At 42.9% G+C, this 19,165-nt stretch overlaps 1 protein-coding gene across 2 annotated transcripts in view; it reads right to left on the reverse strand.

The window, feature by feature from the left end:
• Positions 1-19,165, reverse strand: part of MCF2L (MCF.2 cell line derived transforming sequence like) — a 123,263-nt gene that overhangs the window by 75,568 nt on the left and 28,530 nt on the right. For both annotated transcript variants that reach the window (XM_064143723.1, XM_064143725.1), the window contains exon 2: positions 13,154-13,237. In XM_064143723.1, coding sequence (XP_063999793.1) covers positions 13,154-13,237 — 84 coding nt within the window. The remainder of the gene's footprint in view (positions 1-13,153; positions 13,238-19,165) is intronic.

Raw genomic sequence — 19,165 nt, forward strand, 5'->3', positions numbered from 1 at the left:
GTTTGCAAACATAACCTTTATGAAACATCCAAATGCGTCAGTGTTAAGTCAAGGGAGTTAATTTTAGCCTTATAAATATGCACAGAAATAAATTGACATCAATTTTGATTCTATTATTTCCTGTTCTATCCAGGCTCTCAGGACCAAAGGATTTTCATCTCTCATTAAAAACATTTTTTTCAAGTATGATAATGATAATTTCTGTTGCTCATGAGGTGTCCTGTTCTCTCTAGAGTACCTGTTTTTAGATACTATTATACATTATTTGCTGTATTCCCGTTGGTTACTTGCTTTGTTCTACTTGATTTCTATAAATAGGGCATACAAAACAAAAGAAGAACAACAATAGCCTTGCAGGACACATCCTAAAAACAGAAGCTCAGACCTTCAGGAAGTTCCCAGACCACCAGTGATTGTCAAGGGCAAACCGAGCCATTCCATCTTGACACTGCCTATTAATTTTCAAGTTTCTAGTAGTCATCTGTGGTTATCTTGGGTGGAGATGACTCTGTCAGCATGTTCACATGCTGTTAGAAGACTCTTGTTCACTGATTATCTTTTTCTCCAGTGTTTTCCTGCTGGGACACTTAAGGACACATACATCTTCAAATACTGTTCAACTGTTTTTCTTTATCAGGACCTCGCTGCTGAAAAGAGCTTAGGGCAGAGTGACCTAAAGTACAATACATAATAAAGTCTATAAAACTCCAGCTTTAACTTCACTGACCTACAGAAGTCCCTTTCTATACTGTAATTTTGTGGCCAACAATGGAAGACAGGTCACTGCAGTAAAGCAGTTAATGCTTGTAAGTATCACAGCTGGCTACAAAAAGAGCATGGGGAATACAACAGAGTAAAAATCCTACATATAAATGCTGTTTGTATTAAATAATAGTAAAAACAGTAGGTGGGTTCACTTTTTTTGAGTGTCTCTTATTTCACATAGAAGTCATTCCTTGCTGTATTAGGGTTCATTTCCTTTATTTGGAACCACTTTTTCTTGCTTCATCTCTGCAAGAAGCAGCACTGCACAGTTTGTTCCTAAATTAGCTGTGCAAAATACTATTTCTTTCCCCTAGAAGTAAACCAAGCCACAGAATTAAAAGGAGGAGATTAAAGGGAAAGTTTAGGAAGCTAGGTTGCATTTTGTTGTTGTTTTTTAGTGAAATGGAAAGCATTTGAGTGACAAAATGAACATTTTTACTCCTCTCATCCTTGAAACACAGGTTTAAGGCAAAAATCTAAAGCACCTTATTCAAACCAGCTAATATAAATAACATTCCAGCATCTTAGAATTATATACACCCAATTAAGAAAAAAAAAAGGGACAAGAAAATTTAGATGAACTCTGTGAGTGCTACAATTCATGAAAATAATTCAATTTGCATAGAGTATTTTTTAAAACAAGCAACTGGGATATTAAATCACCAAGAAAAAAAAAGTAGTGTTACTTGAATGGACTGATCTCAACCTCTCTACAACCTTCTTTCAGGTAGTCATAGAGAGCAGTAAGGTCTCCCCTAACCCTTCTTTTCTCTAGGTTAAACAATACCAGTTTCCTCAGCTGCTGCTCATGAGAATTGCTCTTGGACCTTCACCAGCTTGGTTGCCCTTCTTTGGACAAACTCTAGCATCTCAATGTCCTTCTTGTAGTGAGTGGCCCAAAACTGAACACAGAACTTGAGGCGTGGCAGGAGCAGGGAGGTCATTCTGCCCCTGTACTCTGCACTGGTTAGACCACACCTTGAGTACTGTGTTCAGTTCTGGGCCCCCCAGTTTAGGAGGGACATTGAGATGCTTGAGCGTGTCCAGAGAAGGGCGACGAGGCTGGGGAGAGGCCTTGAGCACAGCCCTAGGAGGAGAGGCTGAGGGAGCTGGGAGTGTTTAGCCTGGAGAAGAGGAGGCTCAGGGGAGACCTTATTGCTGTCTACAACTACCTGAAGGGAGGTTGTAGCCAGGAGGAGGTTGCTCTCTTCTCTCAGGTGGCCAGCACCAGAACGAGAGGACACAGCCTCAGGCTACGCCAGGGGAGATTTAGGCTGGAGGTGAGGAGAAAGTTCTTCACTGAGAGAGTCATTGGACACTGGAATGGGCTGCCCGGGGAGGTGGTGGAGTCGCCATCCCTGGAGCTGTTCAAGGCAGGATTGGACGTGGCACTTGGTGCCATGGTCTAGCCTTGAGCTCTGTGGTAGAGGGTTGGTAATAGGTTGGACTTGATGATCTATGAGGTCTCTTCCAACCTTGGTGATACTGTGATACTGTAAGTGCTGAAAAGCACGATCAAGTCCCTGGTCCTACTGACCATACTATTCCTGATACAGGCCAGGATGCTGGTGACCACCTTGGCCATCTAAACACACTGCTAGATCATGTTTGGCTACCCATCATTCAACATCCACAGGTGCCTCTCTGCTGTGCAGTTTTGCAGCCACTCTACACCAAGCGTGTAGCACTATCAGGGGTTGTTGTGGCCAAAATGCAGAAACTAGCATTTGGCCTTTGGAAACTCATAGTCCTGGCCCAGGAAATCGACTTCTCTTCTGAATGAAAAATTTCAACAGATGTTACTCTTTTCTTTTTTTTCCCTAGTCTGTCTCGATCCCTCTGCAGAGACTCCATACCCTTGAGCAGATCAACACTCCCTCCAAACTTAGCACCATCTGCAAACTGACTGAGGGTGCACTCGATTCCTTTGTCCAGATCACTGATAACAGTATTAAACAGGACTGAGCTCTGGGGAACAACCTCCTGTGACTGGCTGCCAACTGACTCCATTCACCACCACTCTTCGGGCCCAGCCAGCCAGTTTTTTTACCCAGTAAAGTGTCCACCCAGCCAAGTCACGAGCAGCCAGTTTCTACAGGAGGATACTGTGGGAGACAGTGTCAAAGGCTTTAACTGTAGCCCAGATACATAACATCCACAGCACTTCCCTCATCCACTGACTGGGTGGCCATGTTGTAGGATCAGGATAATTAAGCAGGACCTGCCTTTCATAAATCCATATTGACTAGGCCTGATCATCTGGTTCTCTTACATACAGTGGTACTCAGGATGATCTGCTCCATCAGCTTGCCTGGCACAAAAGTTGCACTGACAGGCCTGTAAGTTTTCCAGACCTGCCTTCTGGCCCTTGTTGTAGATGGCTGACTTCCAGTCTGCTGAGACTTCCCCAGTCAGCCACAAATGCTGACAAGTGATGCAAAGTGGCTTGGTGAGTACCTTCACCAGCTCTCAGAACTCTTGAGTGGATTCCATCTAGTCCCATAGATTTGTGTACGTGTTTGTGTTGCAGCAGGTCGTTGGACATCTTGTCCTGGATTGCAGGGAGGTCATTTTGCTTTTGGTTGCTGTTTTCTAGCTCAGAGGGCTGGATTCCCACAATAAAACTGGCCCTGTTACTACAGACTGAGGCAAAGACGGCATTATATACCTTAGTCTTTTTTCCTCACCCTTACTTACCATGTTTCATCCTTCATCCACCAGAGGATGAAGGCTTTCCCTGGACCTTCTTTTGCTGCTGATGTATTTATAGAAAGATTTCTTGTTGTCTTTCAGGGCAGAAGGCAGATTAATTGATAGCTGAGCTTTGGACTTTATTTTTTTTTCCCTACACAGCCTCCTAATATCTTTGTAGTCATTGTGCATGGCCTGATCCTTCTTCCAAAGGCCACAAACTCTCCTCTTTTACCACAGAGCTGCAGCTAAAGCTCCCTGTTCTGCTATGCCAGTCTTCTTTGCTGCCAGCTCATCTTGCAGCAAACAGAGACAGCCTGCTCCTGCACCTTTAAGACTTCCCTTCTGAAGAGTGCCCAAACTTCCTAAACCCTTTTGTCCTTCAGGACTGCCTTCCAAAGGTGGCAGTATCCCAACAAGGCAGCAGTTCTACTGCTTCCTCTCCTTCTCTAAGAGAACTCCATCATTTCATGAATGCTGTGTGCCATAGATCACTTCCAACTGTCACATCACTCACCAGTCCTCGTCTGCTCACAAAGAGCAGGTCCAGCAGGGCAACATCCCTGGTAGGTTCACTTGTCATCTGCATGAGGAAGTTACTTTCAACATGTTTGAAGACCCTCCAGGACGGTTTCCTCTCTGCTGTGCTGCACTTCCAGCAGACATCTGAGGAGCTGAAGTCCCCCACAAGAACAAGGGCAAGAGATCATGAGTCTTGTCCCAGTTGCTCACAGAATGTTTCCTCTGCCTCTCTGTTCTGATTGGGTGGTTTATAACAGACTCTAATGTGGTATCAGTCTTGTTGGCCCTCTCCAATTCTGTACCAGAGACACTCAACCATATCATGTGTTCCTAAGATTGTGCTGGTTTGAGGCTAATTGGAATATTTTAATGAGGGAAATTAGATTATTGGCTGTGAAAAGAAAAATAGAGTGATGTCTGAATTACCCATTCATTCTAATGAGATACATAAGAGCAAAGACACAAACACAGATAAGACAGTTTCTGCCTGGCTTTTGCCCTGTTAACTCCTATCTGACCCTGCACATTTTCCCAACTGATTATTCTGCTTCTAACACCTCTTGCTGACCTTTCCAGATCACCTTGCCCGTAAGAAAGATTTTGAGATAAAGTAGAGGGTGGGAAGAAGGTGGAAGGGTGGTTGGGGCTGGTCACACTGACTGCTGGGAGGGGTCTTATATACAAGTTAAAAGTAATGCAGAAGTACAACTGTATATAGTTGTAAATATTTGTAATATATTGCATATATCTGCTTGTAAATTCTGCTAAGCTGTGAATAAAAAAAACTTCCAGCTGGCCGAGTTTAATCTGGGTGAATCCTTGTGTGGGAGCAGGTGGCTGATGCCCAGAACCACTACAAAGATAACCAAGTATTGTTTTGAAAGTATTGAGCAACCCAATCTAGTGAAAGATGTCCTTAGCCATAGCAGAGGGGTTGGACTAGATTATCCTTATGGGTTCCTTCCAAACCATTTTGTGATACTGTGACTCTACTGAAAATGTTGGAAAACATTGTGGGGTTTTGTTTTTTTTTTAATATTAAACAAATGCCTCTTGAGTGCCAGGTTTTGGGTTTGTTCATTGCAAAGTGCAGAAGAGAATGCATTCATCCTTAAGTGGGTCTCATCAGTCCACACGCATTTTACCTAAAATAATTCCCATGGAATTACTTAAGACTTGCCTCATAACATGCAGATGTAAGGAACATTCTCCCAGTGAGAGGATTATTACTTTTTGGTTCAAAAATGGAAACACCATAGAAGTGAAGAGCACTGAAGGACATTATCAATTAAAAAAAAAGGCAACATCTTACATCAGCCTTCAGGTAGTGACAGGACTAAGGGGAATGGAGCAAAGATGGAGGTGGACAGATTCAGACTGGATGTGAGGAGGAAGTTATTCACTATGAGAGTGGTGAGAGCCTGGAATGGGTTGCCCAGGCAGGTGGTTGAGGCCCCATCCCTGGAGGTGTTTAAGGCCAGGCTGGATGAGGCTGTGAGCAGCCTGATCTAGGGTAGGGTATCCCTGCCCATGGCAGGTGGGTTGGAACTAGATGATCCTTGTGGTCCCTTCCAACCCTGACTGATTCTGTGATTTATTAAAGGAAAACTTTTGTATTAACTAATTTATAACTGACTTTGGAAACATATTCTAAAGTTTCTCTCTAAAATGGAAAATTTTCAGTTAACTTCTACAACTCTAGCAAAAAAATCCAATTAGGTGGAGCTATTCTAAACAGAATATGCACCTCTGTCTAAGGCAAATCTTTATAGCAGTGACAGCCCTGTGTTTTGCAAAAACATGCAATTAGGAAAACCTCACTGCACAACATTAGCTCCAGAGCTTAGGTAGCAAAATGACTTGACTGTGCTGAGGAAATAGCAGTTTGTGTTCCTGACTTTTATATACCATTACTCAAACAATACCAGCAAGCATTTAATTTATAGGGATCCACAGCACTGTGATCTCATGTATAAAAGGGACTGGGAAAATGGTCCTTGGAAAACAGGCTGTGCTACTGTGAGATGGGACTGGTAAAGTCTACTTTAGGTCCAGGCAATTTAGCAGTAATTCCTTATATTCTGCTATATTTAACTCTTCCTACTACAGCTGCAATATCACAGTATCACAGCAGTATCATCAGGGTTGGAAGAGACCTCACAGATCATCAAGTCCAACCCTTCACCACAGAGCTCAAGGCTAGACCATGGCACCAAGTGCCATGTCCAATCCTGCCTTGAACAGCTCCAGGGACGGTGACTCCACCACCTCCCCGGGCAGCCCATTCCAGTGTCCAATGACTCTCTCAGTGAAGAACTTTCTCCTCACCTCCAGCCTAAATCTCCCCTGGCGCAGCCTGAGGCTGTGTCCTCTCGTTCTGGTGCTGGCCACCTGAGAGAAGAGAGCAACCTCCTCCTGGCCACAACCTCCCCTCAGGTAGCTGTAGACAGCAATAAGGTCTCCCCTAAGCCTCCTCTTCTCCAGGCTAAACAATCCCAGCTCCCTCAGCCTCTCCTCGTAGGGCTGTGCTCAAGGCCTCTCACCAGCCTCGTCGCCCTTCTCTGGACACGCTCAAGCATCTCAATGTCCCTCCTAAACTGGGGGGCCCAGAACTGAACACAGGACTCAAGGTGAGGTCTAACCAGTGCAGAGTACAGGGGCAGAATGACCTCCCTGCTCCTGCTGGCCACACCATTCCTGATGCAGGCCAGGATGCCATTGGCTCTCTTGGCCACCTGGGCACACTGCTGGCTCATGTTCAGGTAGGTATCAATCAGTACCCCCAGATCCCTCTCTGTCTGGCTGCTCTCCAGCCACTCTGACCCCAGCCTGTATCTCTGCATGGGGTTGTTGTAGCCAAATTGCAGCATCCTGCACTTGGAGCTATTGAACCCCATCCCATTGGACTCTACCCATTTGTCCAGGTTAGTGTTTTTTATTGTGGGTGGGTTTGTTTGTTGTGGGTTGGCTTGTTAGTTGCTTGGTTGTATTTTATTAAGCAAATAGGGTGATAGAGAAATGCAGCACTGTTACACAAATTCTAATCACAGGAGACATATTAGTGACTTGGTATCTAAAAAGCAATCTCAAATGAAAAATAATTACTATTCCTTTCAATTTGAAGTTGCATTAACAGAGAAAAATTGCACAGCCACTCGAAGAAACACACACACATGAGGGTGCACAGAGAAAAGGATGACGACCCACAGCACTGTCAGAGGCATGACAGGTTTTTTTTGGTACAGCCAGAAAAAATCTGGGAGAAGCAAAAAGATGGTTTAGACTTCCAGGAATAAAAAGCAGGAGATTATTTTACAGTGTTTCCCTAATAATTCTGCTTCTGTATGCATACGAGAAGACATTCTCAAAAGCGCTCTGCCCAACACAAAAAGGAAGAAAGGTAGTTGGATGTAATTAGATGATACTGAATTTATAATGCAAACAGAATTGTATTCAGATCATATGATCTCTGTGCTGATGAATACGCACACAGAAGATTCAAGAGCATCATCATTGTTAAGTGGCTTGGATCTACAACTTCAGTTCAAAAGACCTAGCTTTAGTAATGTTTCCCGTTACATCAAAAGTGAGGTTCTCACATGAATGAAGAAAGAAAGGATCACTACAAACCTGACTTTGCTGTTGTGGTAGTTCATAGCTGGTGTTGTGTAGTACTGTTACGTTTGTATATTTCTGATAAAGGCTTTTCCTTTCTGTTTGTGTACACCTACCTGGAGTGTAGACTTCAATATAAAACTGGGAGGGTTGGACACACCTGAAGGCTGTGCAAGACTTGGACAGACTTGGATGGCTGGACAAACAGGAACCTAATGAGGTAGAACAAGGAAAAGTGCAGAGTCCTGCACCTGGAAAGGAATCATAAACTGCACCAGTACAGGTTAAGAAGTGATCTGCTAGAGAGCAGTGCTGCGGAGAAGGACTTGCGAGTCCTGGTGGATGAGTTATTTATAGGACAACCATGCACCCTGTGGCGAAGGCAGCAAATGGACATTCAGAAGAGTGTGTCCAGCAGATCAAGGGTGGTTCTCCTGCCCCTCTGTTCTGCCCTGGTGAGACCTCACCTGGAATACTACATCCAGTTCTGGGCTCCCCAGTTCAAGAGGAACAGGGATCTACTTGACAGAGTCCAACAGAGGGCTACAGGGATGATTAATGGACTGGAGCACTGCCTGATGAATAAAGGCTGAGAGACCTGGGGCTTTTTAGTCTGGAGAGGAGAAGACTGAGAGGGGATCTAATAAATGTATATAAATATCTGAGGGCTGGATATCAAAAAGGAAGGGACAGCCTCTGCTTGTGTGCACCCTGTGACAGGACAAGAGGCGATAGATGTAAACTACAGCACAAGAAGTTCCACCTCAACATGAGGGGGAAGTTCTTTACTGTAAGGGTCACAGAGCACTGGAACAGAGAGGTTGTGGAGTCTCCTACTTTGGAGACTATCAAGAGCTGTCTGTATGCACTCCTGTGCGACCTGCACTAGATTATATGGTCCTACTCTGGCAAGAGGGTTGGACTCAAAAATCTCCAGAGGTCCCTCCCAACCCCTAACATCCTATGATCCTGTGAGGCAGTGGGTAAAAGCTTCAGTGCATATCCTTGGCAAAGAAAACCAGAAACAAAAGGAATTTATTAAAATATTCCTTTTCTTGTAACAAGAGAGGAGTTTTACTTGTATAACTTCACAAGCTGCACTTTTCCAAGGTTCAGCAGCAGCAAGCATGTAGGCTTAGAAATATCAGACTGCAATACCTAAAGCTGTGCCTGAATGTATTACAACTGGAGATCTCTTAACTAAAGATTAATTTCTTTCCTTTCTCTTTGGTGTTTTTTTGTGTGTTTGGTTGTGGTTTATTTTAATAAAACCTCTACAAACTGTGGATTTAGCACACTGAATATAAAAGAGCAGTTAAACTTACATCTGTGCAGGTCAGACACTGCTAAGTAATCCTCCTGCCACTGTCAATACACAACATAGACATTGACCAAGTTATATCAGAAACAAAATTCAAGTTGGTGTTTTTACCCAGCTGATGCAATAGATGTGGTACAGGAGGCACTCAGAAGTTCTTAAATGCAATTCTACAAACAGACTCTGCACCCATGGATACTTCAAAGGGAACAGTTTAAGCAGTAAGGTATTTTAAGGTCATTTCCACAGAGCAGAGCAAGAGCACAGCCAAGTAAATGAAGTTAGAGAGACAGGAGAAGATCATTATTTAGAATAATAATTTGAAGGTCCAGAGACATAAACATTTTGAAGGTTAGTACCAATGCTAATTTTTCCAACTTCAGGAAAGAATGATGAATTGATAGGCAAAAATGCAAGCAGCATGAACTTGTATTTCCTTCAATGGAAATACTTGGTTTGAAATTCAATGCATAAAGAGGCATTCAAATGACAGTAAGTTGAAATAATTGGTTCAGTAGTTATGCTGGCCAAGAGTTTCATTTGCACATCACATAGCTTGTATGAGTTAAGATGCATATAAACATACACACCTGTCTGCCTGCTCTTCTTCATCTACATTTATCTTAACACATTGGCATACAGCGATGGCAGATAGATGCAAAGTTGGGTATGAAAATCAGAGCATAAACTTTGCAATGAAGGAAGAGGGAAAAGAAAAAAAAAAAACCTAAATGAAAGTCTGTAAGGCATATATTTTCCAGAGACTTTTAAATGGACCTTCAATGTCTTCTGTGAGGATGGAAAAGAAAGGGACAGTTGGAAAGGGGCATACAATTCAAAAAAGTATTTGCACAAATACTCACTGAAGGAAGGAAAAATAAGACAGGTGAAAGTAAACCATGTAGAGAGAACATTTAATGCAGCCTAGGAATCACCAAAGAAAAAGCACAATTCTCACAAAGATAAGGACTTTGTTCCACAGAAATAAAAAACTCCAAGGAAAAAAAGTAAACAGCTGGGCCTAAGGTAAAATATTAACTTCAGTATTTATAAACTTGTCATGTGAATGATTAATTAAAAACCTCATGCAAAGCTTGTCCCTTCATGAGATTTAAGATGGGCAGAAGACTGCATACTCACTACTGAGCAGGAACTAGAGCCTTCAGCATCTTTAAGAGTATCCAGTTCTGGGCCCCTCAATTCAAGAGAGATGTTGAAGTGCTGGAATGTGTCCAGAGAAGGGTGACAAAGCTGGTGAGGGGCCTGGAACACAAACCCTATGAGGAGAGGCTGAGGGAGCTGGGGTTGTTTAGCCTGGAGAAGAGGAGGCTCAGGGGTGACCTCATTGCTGTCTACAACTACCTGAAGGGAGGCTGTAGCCAGGTGGGGGGTGGCCTCTTCTCCCAGGCAACCAGCAACAGAACAAGGGGACACAGTCTCAAGTTGTGCCGGGGGAGGTATAGGCTGGATGTTAGGAGGAAGTTCTTGACAGAGAGAGTGATTGGCATTGGAATGGGCTGCCAAGGGAGGTGGTGGAGTCACTGTCCCTGGAGGTATGCAAGAAAAGCCTGGATGAGGCACTTGGTGCCATGGTTTGGTTGACTGGCTAGGGCTGGGTGCTAGGCTGGCCTGGATGATCTTGGAGGTCTCTTCCAACCTGGTTGGTTCTGTGATTCTATGATCATGGATTTTAATCTCTCATCACACTTTGCTATATTTACTGAAAAATTGAATCATTCATGCTTTTGCATTATTTTGCTTCATTTCAAGTCTAATTTGGATGCCCCTCTAGTATTTCTATTATCATCTAGCAGAGCAGGGGACACAAATTACTTTGCACCTGCAGAGGGAAAGAGACCAAAAGAAAGAAGTGACCCTGATTTAGACAAAAATACAGAAAGCAGCTTGGGAAGGGCTGTAGCCTTTAGCCACAGAAGCAGATTAGGTTTCATTCACTATTCAAAGCAAGCATCTCGTGAGACCTAGATGCATCCTATTACAGAAACTGAAGTGATTCTCAAGTATATGCTGCACTGCTGTTAAAAGCTCAAGAACTAAAAACTGAAATGCATCTAAGACATGAGACACAATTTGCCATATCTGCAAAGATGCCACGTACCAAAAGTACTTGGAATCTATGGAATTTCACTTTAATGAGTTTTATGCCATCTCATAAGGTTTATTTCCAAGACAACTTAGTAATAAGCAAAAATCTCTCCTTCACACATGCTCTGAATGCCTGAGGTAGCATTACAGCAAAACCACTTGTAAACACAACTGCAAGAACAAACATATTGTACATAAATTGGTTCTCTTCCTTTGTTAACAGAGCAAATAATGCCACTTTTTTTGTACAGCACAGAAAATTAACTGTCAGTGTCCTGCAGTAGAATATTATGGTAAAAGAACTGAAGTCCAAAGTGAAATGAAAATGCTTAACAGCCAAATTGTTCAAGAAGTAAAAAAAAAGATAAAATAAAGAATATAGTCACTGTCCACAGTAATGCAGCTGTCCTACTATTTCAGGCAAACTAGCCAGACTTCTAATAGAGATGAGGATGAATAAATAAAAGAAAATAGAATGAGGAATGGCTGTGCTTACTAAACTCCAGTGCACTGTGGATATGATGAGTGCTGAAGATGCTTGTGGCTGTGTGAACTTAACAGTCTTAAGGCTTGGACTCAGCTAGGTTTTATTCATCTGCTGTAGTCACCATTTTCCCCCTTCACTTCAGAGGGGCAAAATATAACTCCTACTTACAGCTTCCCAGATAAGTTGATTCTTGCATAACACTATTATGAGCCATTTTCTGCCCCTGGATTAAAAGGAGGGACTTGGACAGTCAAAAAAATAAACTGCCAGAAAAGAGTTGGAGCTTAAATACCATCATCTCACATGAAGCATGGACAGCTAACTTCATAAAACAATCTTATCCCCAAGTGTCACCATCGCCCTACAGAAAACAGTCATTATTGCAGACCCATGCTTAGTGTTGCTTTTGTGGCAGGAATAAATCATAATTAATGATTAATTATGAGTACAAGATTCACTGAGCTCTTGCCAAGCAAAACAGTACATTGTTTCATTCACCAGTGTCTCTTACTCTGATGCACTGAGGGATCCAAAGAAGAGGAAACAGTCACCAAGCCCAGCTTCATCCCAGAGAAATAAATCTCCCTTATGCCAAAGGAGGCAGGGCAGCCCTGCAAAGCCACTGATGCTCTCCTTCTCTATATACTGGAGGAAAGGCAGGGCAGTAACTCCAGCAAGTTTGCTGCTGCACACCTGCAAGAGTTGAGCAGGCAGGAAAACAAACTCAGAAGCTTGTAAGACACTTGCCTCACAACTTGATCAGTGACCAAAGGCATTATTGCCCTTTACTCATGATCAGCCAGCCATTCAGATGGAGCAAGTATGGCAACCAGCGCTCGCATGCACAAATGCAGGCCTGCATCATCCACATGACAGACGCTACCAAGGGGCAATGACACTCTGTGCTGAGTGAATATGGCTGTGATGTGTTTAGAGATGGCTTCACACTTAAAAGTAAAGTCTTTTGCAGAAGGCAAGTAGTGATACCAAGCCAAAAACCCTGTCCAGAACTCAATGTTACTTATACATGCCTGATATTAGCAGTGAGGCTGCAAGGGGAATGTGGTACTGTAGCGCTTACTCCACACCTCTGATCAAGACCAAGGTGTCAGCTTGAGGGTCAGTATCAAACCTGACAGCAGAATCAGTGGTGGCTAAGGACTACAAAATCACAGCAACTGCTAGCACATCCATGCTGCTCTCCAGTTCTCAGTGAGGGCTGAGTTAACTCAGAGAGCTCTAGATCAGCTCTTGAGTTTGAGCCTTGTCCTAGCTGCAAGCTCTGGAGAGCGCAGGCTAAGTACCTACAGCTCCCTTAATACTGAGGATAGGAGACTGCATGTTCCTCTAGCAGGCTTACCAGCACTTCCTTATTTATTTTGACCCACTTATTGTTTTATCTTACCCTCAATTCCATTCCATTAAGCTGAATAGGAGAAAATTAACTGCAATTTATTTTTCAATTATACTTTACAGAAAAATAAACTTTAGTTTTATAAATCCTTAAATAACAGTCTTGATAATCTGTATTTGGAGCTGCTCATAAAAATGTGAGTTTCTCATATAAGAAATCTCAAAAACTGTGAATGCAAAACGGGCTGAAACACACATAGAAGCAATGTGTACAGGGAAGAACACCACAGCCTTACCTGACAGGTAGGCAAACTGCTTCTTTAACTGGTCCTGAATATCTGCAGCATAGAGGGGAGTGATATCTTGATGCATGATTTCATCTGTTGAGAAAAAAAATAATTGCATTTCAAAGTTACATGATGTAAAATTCCACAGCAGACATAGGGAAAAATAATCATCCCTAGAACACAAACAGAAAATCATCAAACCATCTAAGTTTTTAAAAATACCTGAAAATGTGTGGAGTCTTTTCAAGTGTCTGCCAAGAGCAAATTTCTCTTTGAACAAAACATTGATAAGAGAGTAAAGTAGCATGGATTTGCTGACACTCAGAAGCAGTGCAGCACGTCGCTGAACCTAACACTGTAGAGCAAATATTCCTGAGGAATGAAATTAAACAGTGTGGCCTTCACAGCTCAGATTTATTACAGCTTTCTCAATTCCTAAGAAAAAGAGGGACTTATGATCCCTGAGGCCTGCTGTCTAGTGTTCAAATACCCCAGGCAACAGCATTTGGTAAGGTAGGTAGAACAGGCTTGAAAGTACACCTTTGTGCTGGATACACACACCCCCACACACGCTCCACTGTGAAAAGCATTGCTCGATCTTTTATCTCAGCCCTTCCACTTCAGCTCAATGACAAACATACTGCTTTCCTAAGACAGTTTTCTGCCACAGTATTTGAGCAATAGTGTTTCCCACAGTGTACCTCTGGAGATCATGTAGAAATCTCTTTCATTGAGCATGATAAAGACTGCATGACAGAGCTGCATGACAGACCTGCCTAGCAGGACAAGGGAAGTGATTCTCCACCTCTACTTTTGCAAGACCCCATCTGCAGTACTGCATCCCGTTCTGATGCTCCCAGCATAAGAAGGACATTGAATTGCTGGAACAGGTCCAGAGAAGGCCACAAAATGATCAGAGGGCTGGAGCACCTCCCATATGGGGACAGGCTGGGAGAAATGGGGCTATTCAGGTGGGAGAAGAGAAGGCTCTGGAGAAACCATATAGCAGCCTTCTAGTATCTGAAAGGGAGCCTACAATAAGCTGGGAAGGGACTTTTTAGAAGGTCTTGTTGTGACAGGAGAAGAAGGAACGGATTGAAGCTTGAAGAGGGCAGATTTGGCTGGACATTAGAAGGAAATTCTTTACAATAAAGATGGTGAGACACTGAAACAGGTTGCCCAGGGAGGTCATAGATGTCCCCTCCCTGGAGGTGTTTAAGGCCAGGTTCTATGAGGCTTTGAGCAATTTGGTCTAGTGGAAGGTGTCCCTGCCCATGGCAGGAAGGTTGGAACTAGATGATCTTCAAGGTCCATTCAACTCAGACTATTCAATGAATCTATGAAACTATTAAGCAATAAGATTTTTCAAAAGTATAAGGAAATAAGTTTCTAGAAAATAATTATTCTACACTTTTACCCTCACTAAAAAGCAATGAAGGGATAATCTAGCATTTTCATTATTTGGTTTTGAACCTTTCTTTCATCTGGCATTGTATAAAGAAGCTTTGTTTTTTAATGTACGTTGAACTGCCATTGTGGCAGGCTCAAATGTGACAGTCAGGACTGTGAATATACACAGGAAAAGTAAGTTAAAACCGAAAAGTGATGTAGGCATGTCATCTGCCCTGAAGCACAAACTGATCAAACAGAAGTAAAGCTTTGGCTTTCAAGGAAGGGCCTTGCAATTACTGAAATATTTCAAACGCTGGATCTTTTAGAAAGCCATTCTCATGTAAAATTCTGAGAACTGCAGTTGTTTGAGAACAGGAAAAAAAGCTCCACTTTCAGTTACTCCTTCCAGATAGGCCACAACTTACACTGGGAAACAGAACTTCTCTGTTCTCCTTTGGCCAGACAGGCAGAGGAAGACCCATGACCACTTTCAAGGTCACATACTCATCAGCTATTTTTCTGCATCCGGTGAACTACTACTTGATCAGAAGACCTCTGCATACCATGATGTCAAATCCACAGTGGATTAGTTTTACTGTTAAGTCATATTTCTCCCAGACTTTCAATTATGTCATCATCTTAGTGTTCTTAAGAGAAAACTGAACACAGATCTTTCAGAAGCCCAGTCTCCGATGGCCAAGACATTTCCAGAGTAGGAGACAACCCCTAAGGGAAAAAGGATTTTGATTTTGTTTCTGCTGTCAGTGCTTCTTAATATAAGGAGCCCCCCTGCATCAGTGTTTAAAAAACTAAAGACCCCTGACTCTGCAAACCTGTGCCCCCAGATGGACCTATCTGTCTGAACAGAACCTATTACAGAAGCAGTGTCTAATTTTTTGGTGGGAGTTGGGAAAAGGGAAATGAATGTAATCACTTAGTAATAAGCCATTCTGCCTACAGTCATAGGTAGAAATAATTTCCATTACTGCAGCATAAGGATGTAATAAAACAGGTGTGTTCTGCATACATAAGTAAATGCGTGCAAATTCAAGCAAGCAAGGCAGTCACAAGGCAGGGAAATGATTTACAGTTCCCAGATACATAATGATCACCACTTCCTCATATATTCATGTGATCAATCCTGATTTACGTCTTATGAAGACCCATAAGAGCAACAGCTTTTGCAACCAGCACAGGGCAGCCCCACTACCTTGTGATCAAAACCTGTTTCACTGAAGACAGTATTTTACACTCTGAAGTTTTAAACTCAGTTTTAATTCAGTCTCAAGTTGTGCCAGGGAAAGTATAGGCTGGATGTTAGGAGGAAGTTCTTCCCAGAGAGAGTGATTGGCATTGGAATGGGCTGCCCAGGGAGGTGGTGGAGGCACCGTCCCTGGAGGTGTTCAAGAAAAGCCTGGCTGAGGCACTTAGTGCCATGGTCTAGTTGACTGGCTAGGGCTGGGTGCTAGGTTGGACTGGATGATCTTGGAGGTCTCTTCCAACCTGGTTGATTCTATGACTGAGTTAAAAACCAGCCTGCTAGCAACTGGAGGAGCAGCACATCATGTCAGTTTACAGACAGAAAACCTCCAGAAGCTCTTGCTGCTGCTCTCTCCTGCACTAAGGCACATCTCACCTTGCACTTGGTTTCACAGCATGCTTCTGGAGTCAGATGTGCATTAAGATCACAATTAATTCTCAACAAATTGAAACAACTCAGACAGCAAGTAGCAGCACCAAACAAAGCAAGAACTTGCAACTCTGTGAGCTGCTGAGCAGTTCACATCCAGCACCTCAACTGAATATGCTTTAATCCAGTATCAGTGCTCACAGATTTAGACAGAAAGCCTTCTCCAGCACCCAGTCTCCTTTCAGAAGATACTCAAATCATAGAATAATAGAATCATAGAATCAACCAGGTTGGAAGAGACCTCCAAGATCATCCAGGCCAACCTAGCACCCAGCCCTAGCCAATCAACCAGACCATGGCACTAAGTGCCTCATCCAGGCTTTTCTTGAACACCTCCAGGGACGGTGCCTCCACCACCTCCCTGGGCAGCCCATTCCAATGCCAATCACTCTCTCTGCAAACAACTTCATCCTAACATCCAGCCTAGACCTCCCCTGGCACAACTTGAGACTGTGTCCCCTTGTTCTGTTGCTGGTTGCCTGGGAGAAGAGACCAACCCCCACCTCGCTACAGTGTCCCTTCAGGTAGTTGTAGACAGCAATGAGGTCACCCCTGAGCCTCCTCGTCTCCAGGCTAAACAGCCCCAGCTCCCTCAGCCTCTCCTCATAGGATTTGTGCTCCAGGCCCCTCACCAGCTTTGTTGCCCTTCTCTGAACACGTGTAAGAACTCACTGCTGTACATAATTTCCTTCATATTTAGCATCCATTGAGAGAAAGAGAGTTCATCACAGTTTGTCTGACATTTAATCTGCTGTTTCCCTCACATAATAGGGTAACAAAATCCACACACACACTAGACAGTAAGGGCACATGCTTCTTACATGCAGGGACTTTGGGGAAAATAATTTATTGGAAATATACTTTAAATATAGAACCTGCCACCTGCTATGTTCTTTAGGGACAATTTCCATTTTACTAAAGCTAATTAAGAGCACACTAAAATACAGAATTACTGAAAATCTGTTCAACTGTTAAGTCTCACAGGCTCAAGCTCTACGTTCCTCTTTCATGCATTAAGATTTTCACAGCCCATGACTTTCCCTGTTTCACTTGGGTGGCTTTATATAGAAATTTTGAAACAGAGACCCTAGCTGAAAAAAAGTGCTTATATAAAGCCACCAAGACATGCTAGAATATCCAGACTTCCCTGAAGAGCTCATTTAGAGTTTGCTGGAGTAGCTTGCTTTAAAAAAAAAGCCTCTGGGATTTATACTGCATCTCATATTGCAGGTGCTAATTAACAGCAAAATAGGGTTCTGAAAATTTATTACTGCCTTTTTACTATTAAAAACAAAACACACAAAAAAAAACCCCACAGAAAACCAACCCTGAACACATGTAATAGCTGGGAATGCAAAAGATCTGTTTCTAAGCCAACAGCTGGAGCTTCTTATTAAAAAAAAAACCCACGTTAACATTTAATTTGTGTGTAACAGAGGACAGGAGCATCATACTACTACATAAAGGAATCAGTTAAATACATGGTCCTTATTAAAAGCAAAGTCTTTCTATCTAAAAATGTGAGCCATGCTCCTGCAGGTATATATTCTTTTAATCCCATTTTAAATCTTGCTTTGATAGTCTCGTCCCTATGATGGAGGAAGATGGCTTAGAAGAGGCCTGACCCCATCCCATCAAAGGGACCTAACTGCATTTCACATGAAGCAGGACAAACAGATGAGGACACAAAGATTTGAATCTCCTGGTGCAAATAAGTCCTGAGGAGACTTGGATCTGAGAACACAATCCATGTCACTTAAGTCAAGATCTTCATTTACTGGTAAAAGGCTCCTCATTCTTTTCTGATCAAATCAAAACTCATTATCATTCACTGTCTGCCTCATATACTGAAGCAAAACCATTTTCAAAGTAGACAACACTGGAGGGGAGTTTGAACAGACCACACATACATTAGGTGGAGGGAAGTCTCCAGATATGACTTCTGAGCCTCTCATGGTATTCTCAATCCAATTATCACTGAGCTAGCTGGAATTACACCACCCTTTCAGTAGCTCTACACAGAATTCTACGGTCATTGCTTCATACCAGCTCAGAAGCCAACCTGCTTCTACACAGGGACATATTATACCTTTCAGCACAGACCCCAGTAGAACACTTTAAAGCAAACTACAAAAAATTTCCCCTCCTCCTCCTCCTAAATCAGCAAGATTTTCCTTAATGTGCATCTACTACTACTTCTCTGTGAAATTCATGCCTTAAATTGAAGAAGTGATGTCTTTTTCTCAACCAGTTCTGTTTGGCTTCTCATCTGCAACAGCCTACCCACTGAATTTGCTGCATGCCTTTTATGAAAGGGGTCTTCATTTGAAAAATCTCTTCATTGAAGCAACCTCCCATCTGGTAATTATAAATGCAAGATAATGACTTTGAGAGCAGTCCCTTCATCTCTCTCAGCCCCAAGGCAAACCTTTCATTTCCTCATTCTTCCCTCTGCATCTTCACCCCCCCGACCACCATTATTAACAGTCAGTTCCTTTGTGGAGCCCCCAGGGGAGAAGGGGCCAAAGCAACAGAGCTGGTGAAGATAAGCCCTCTTCTGCATTAAGCTGCATGAAACTAATGAGCTAGTCAAAATGCCAAGAGAGCTTTCCAGCTTTCAAATGGTATTTCAGAAGCTTCCACTAAAGAGCAACGAAGCCTGCAAACTCTGTGCTAGGTGCACTCAGACACAACTGCTCAGGCAGAGCTCCTTGGGTCCATGTGCTATTTGTAGCTGCATGAGATGTATGACAGGAGTTCATGCAAGCGCTTGTAAACCAAGCATTAAAATCTCACCAGACTAAAAAATATTCAGGGAGACTTTACATATTATGTGACTGTACTGCAAAAGGATGGGGTTGGGAAAGGGGAATAGGAGATCTTGCAGTCATTCCAAGAAATCTGAAAGTGTGAACCAGTTGGACCATCCATTACCTTTA

Source organism: Pogoniulus pusillus, chromosome 5, assembly GCF_015220805.1.
Source record: "Pogoniulus pusillus isolate bPogPus1 chromosome 5, bPogPus1.pri, whole genome shotgun sequence".
Classification (NCBI taxonomy): domain Eukaryota; kingdom Metazoa; phylum Chordata; class Aves; order Piciformes; family Lybiidae; genus Pogoniulus; species Pogoniulus pusillus.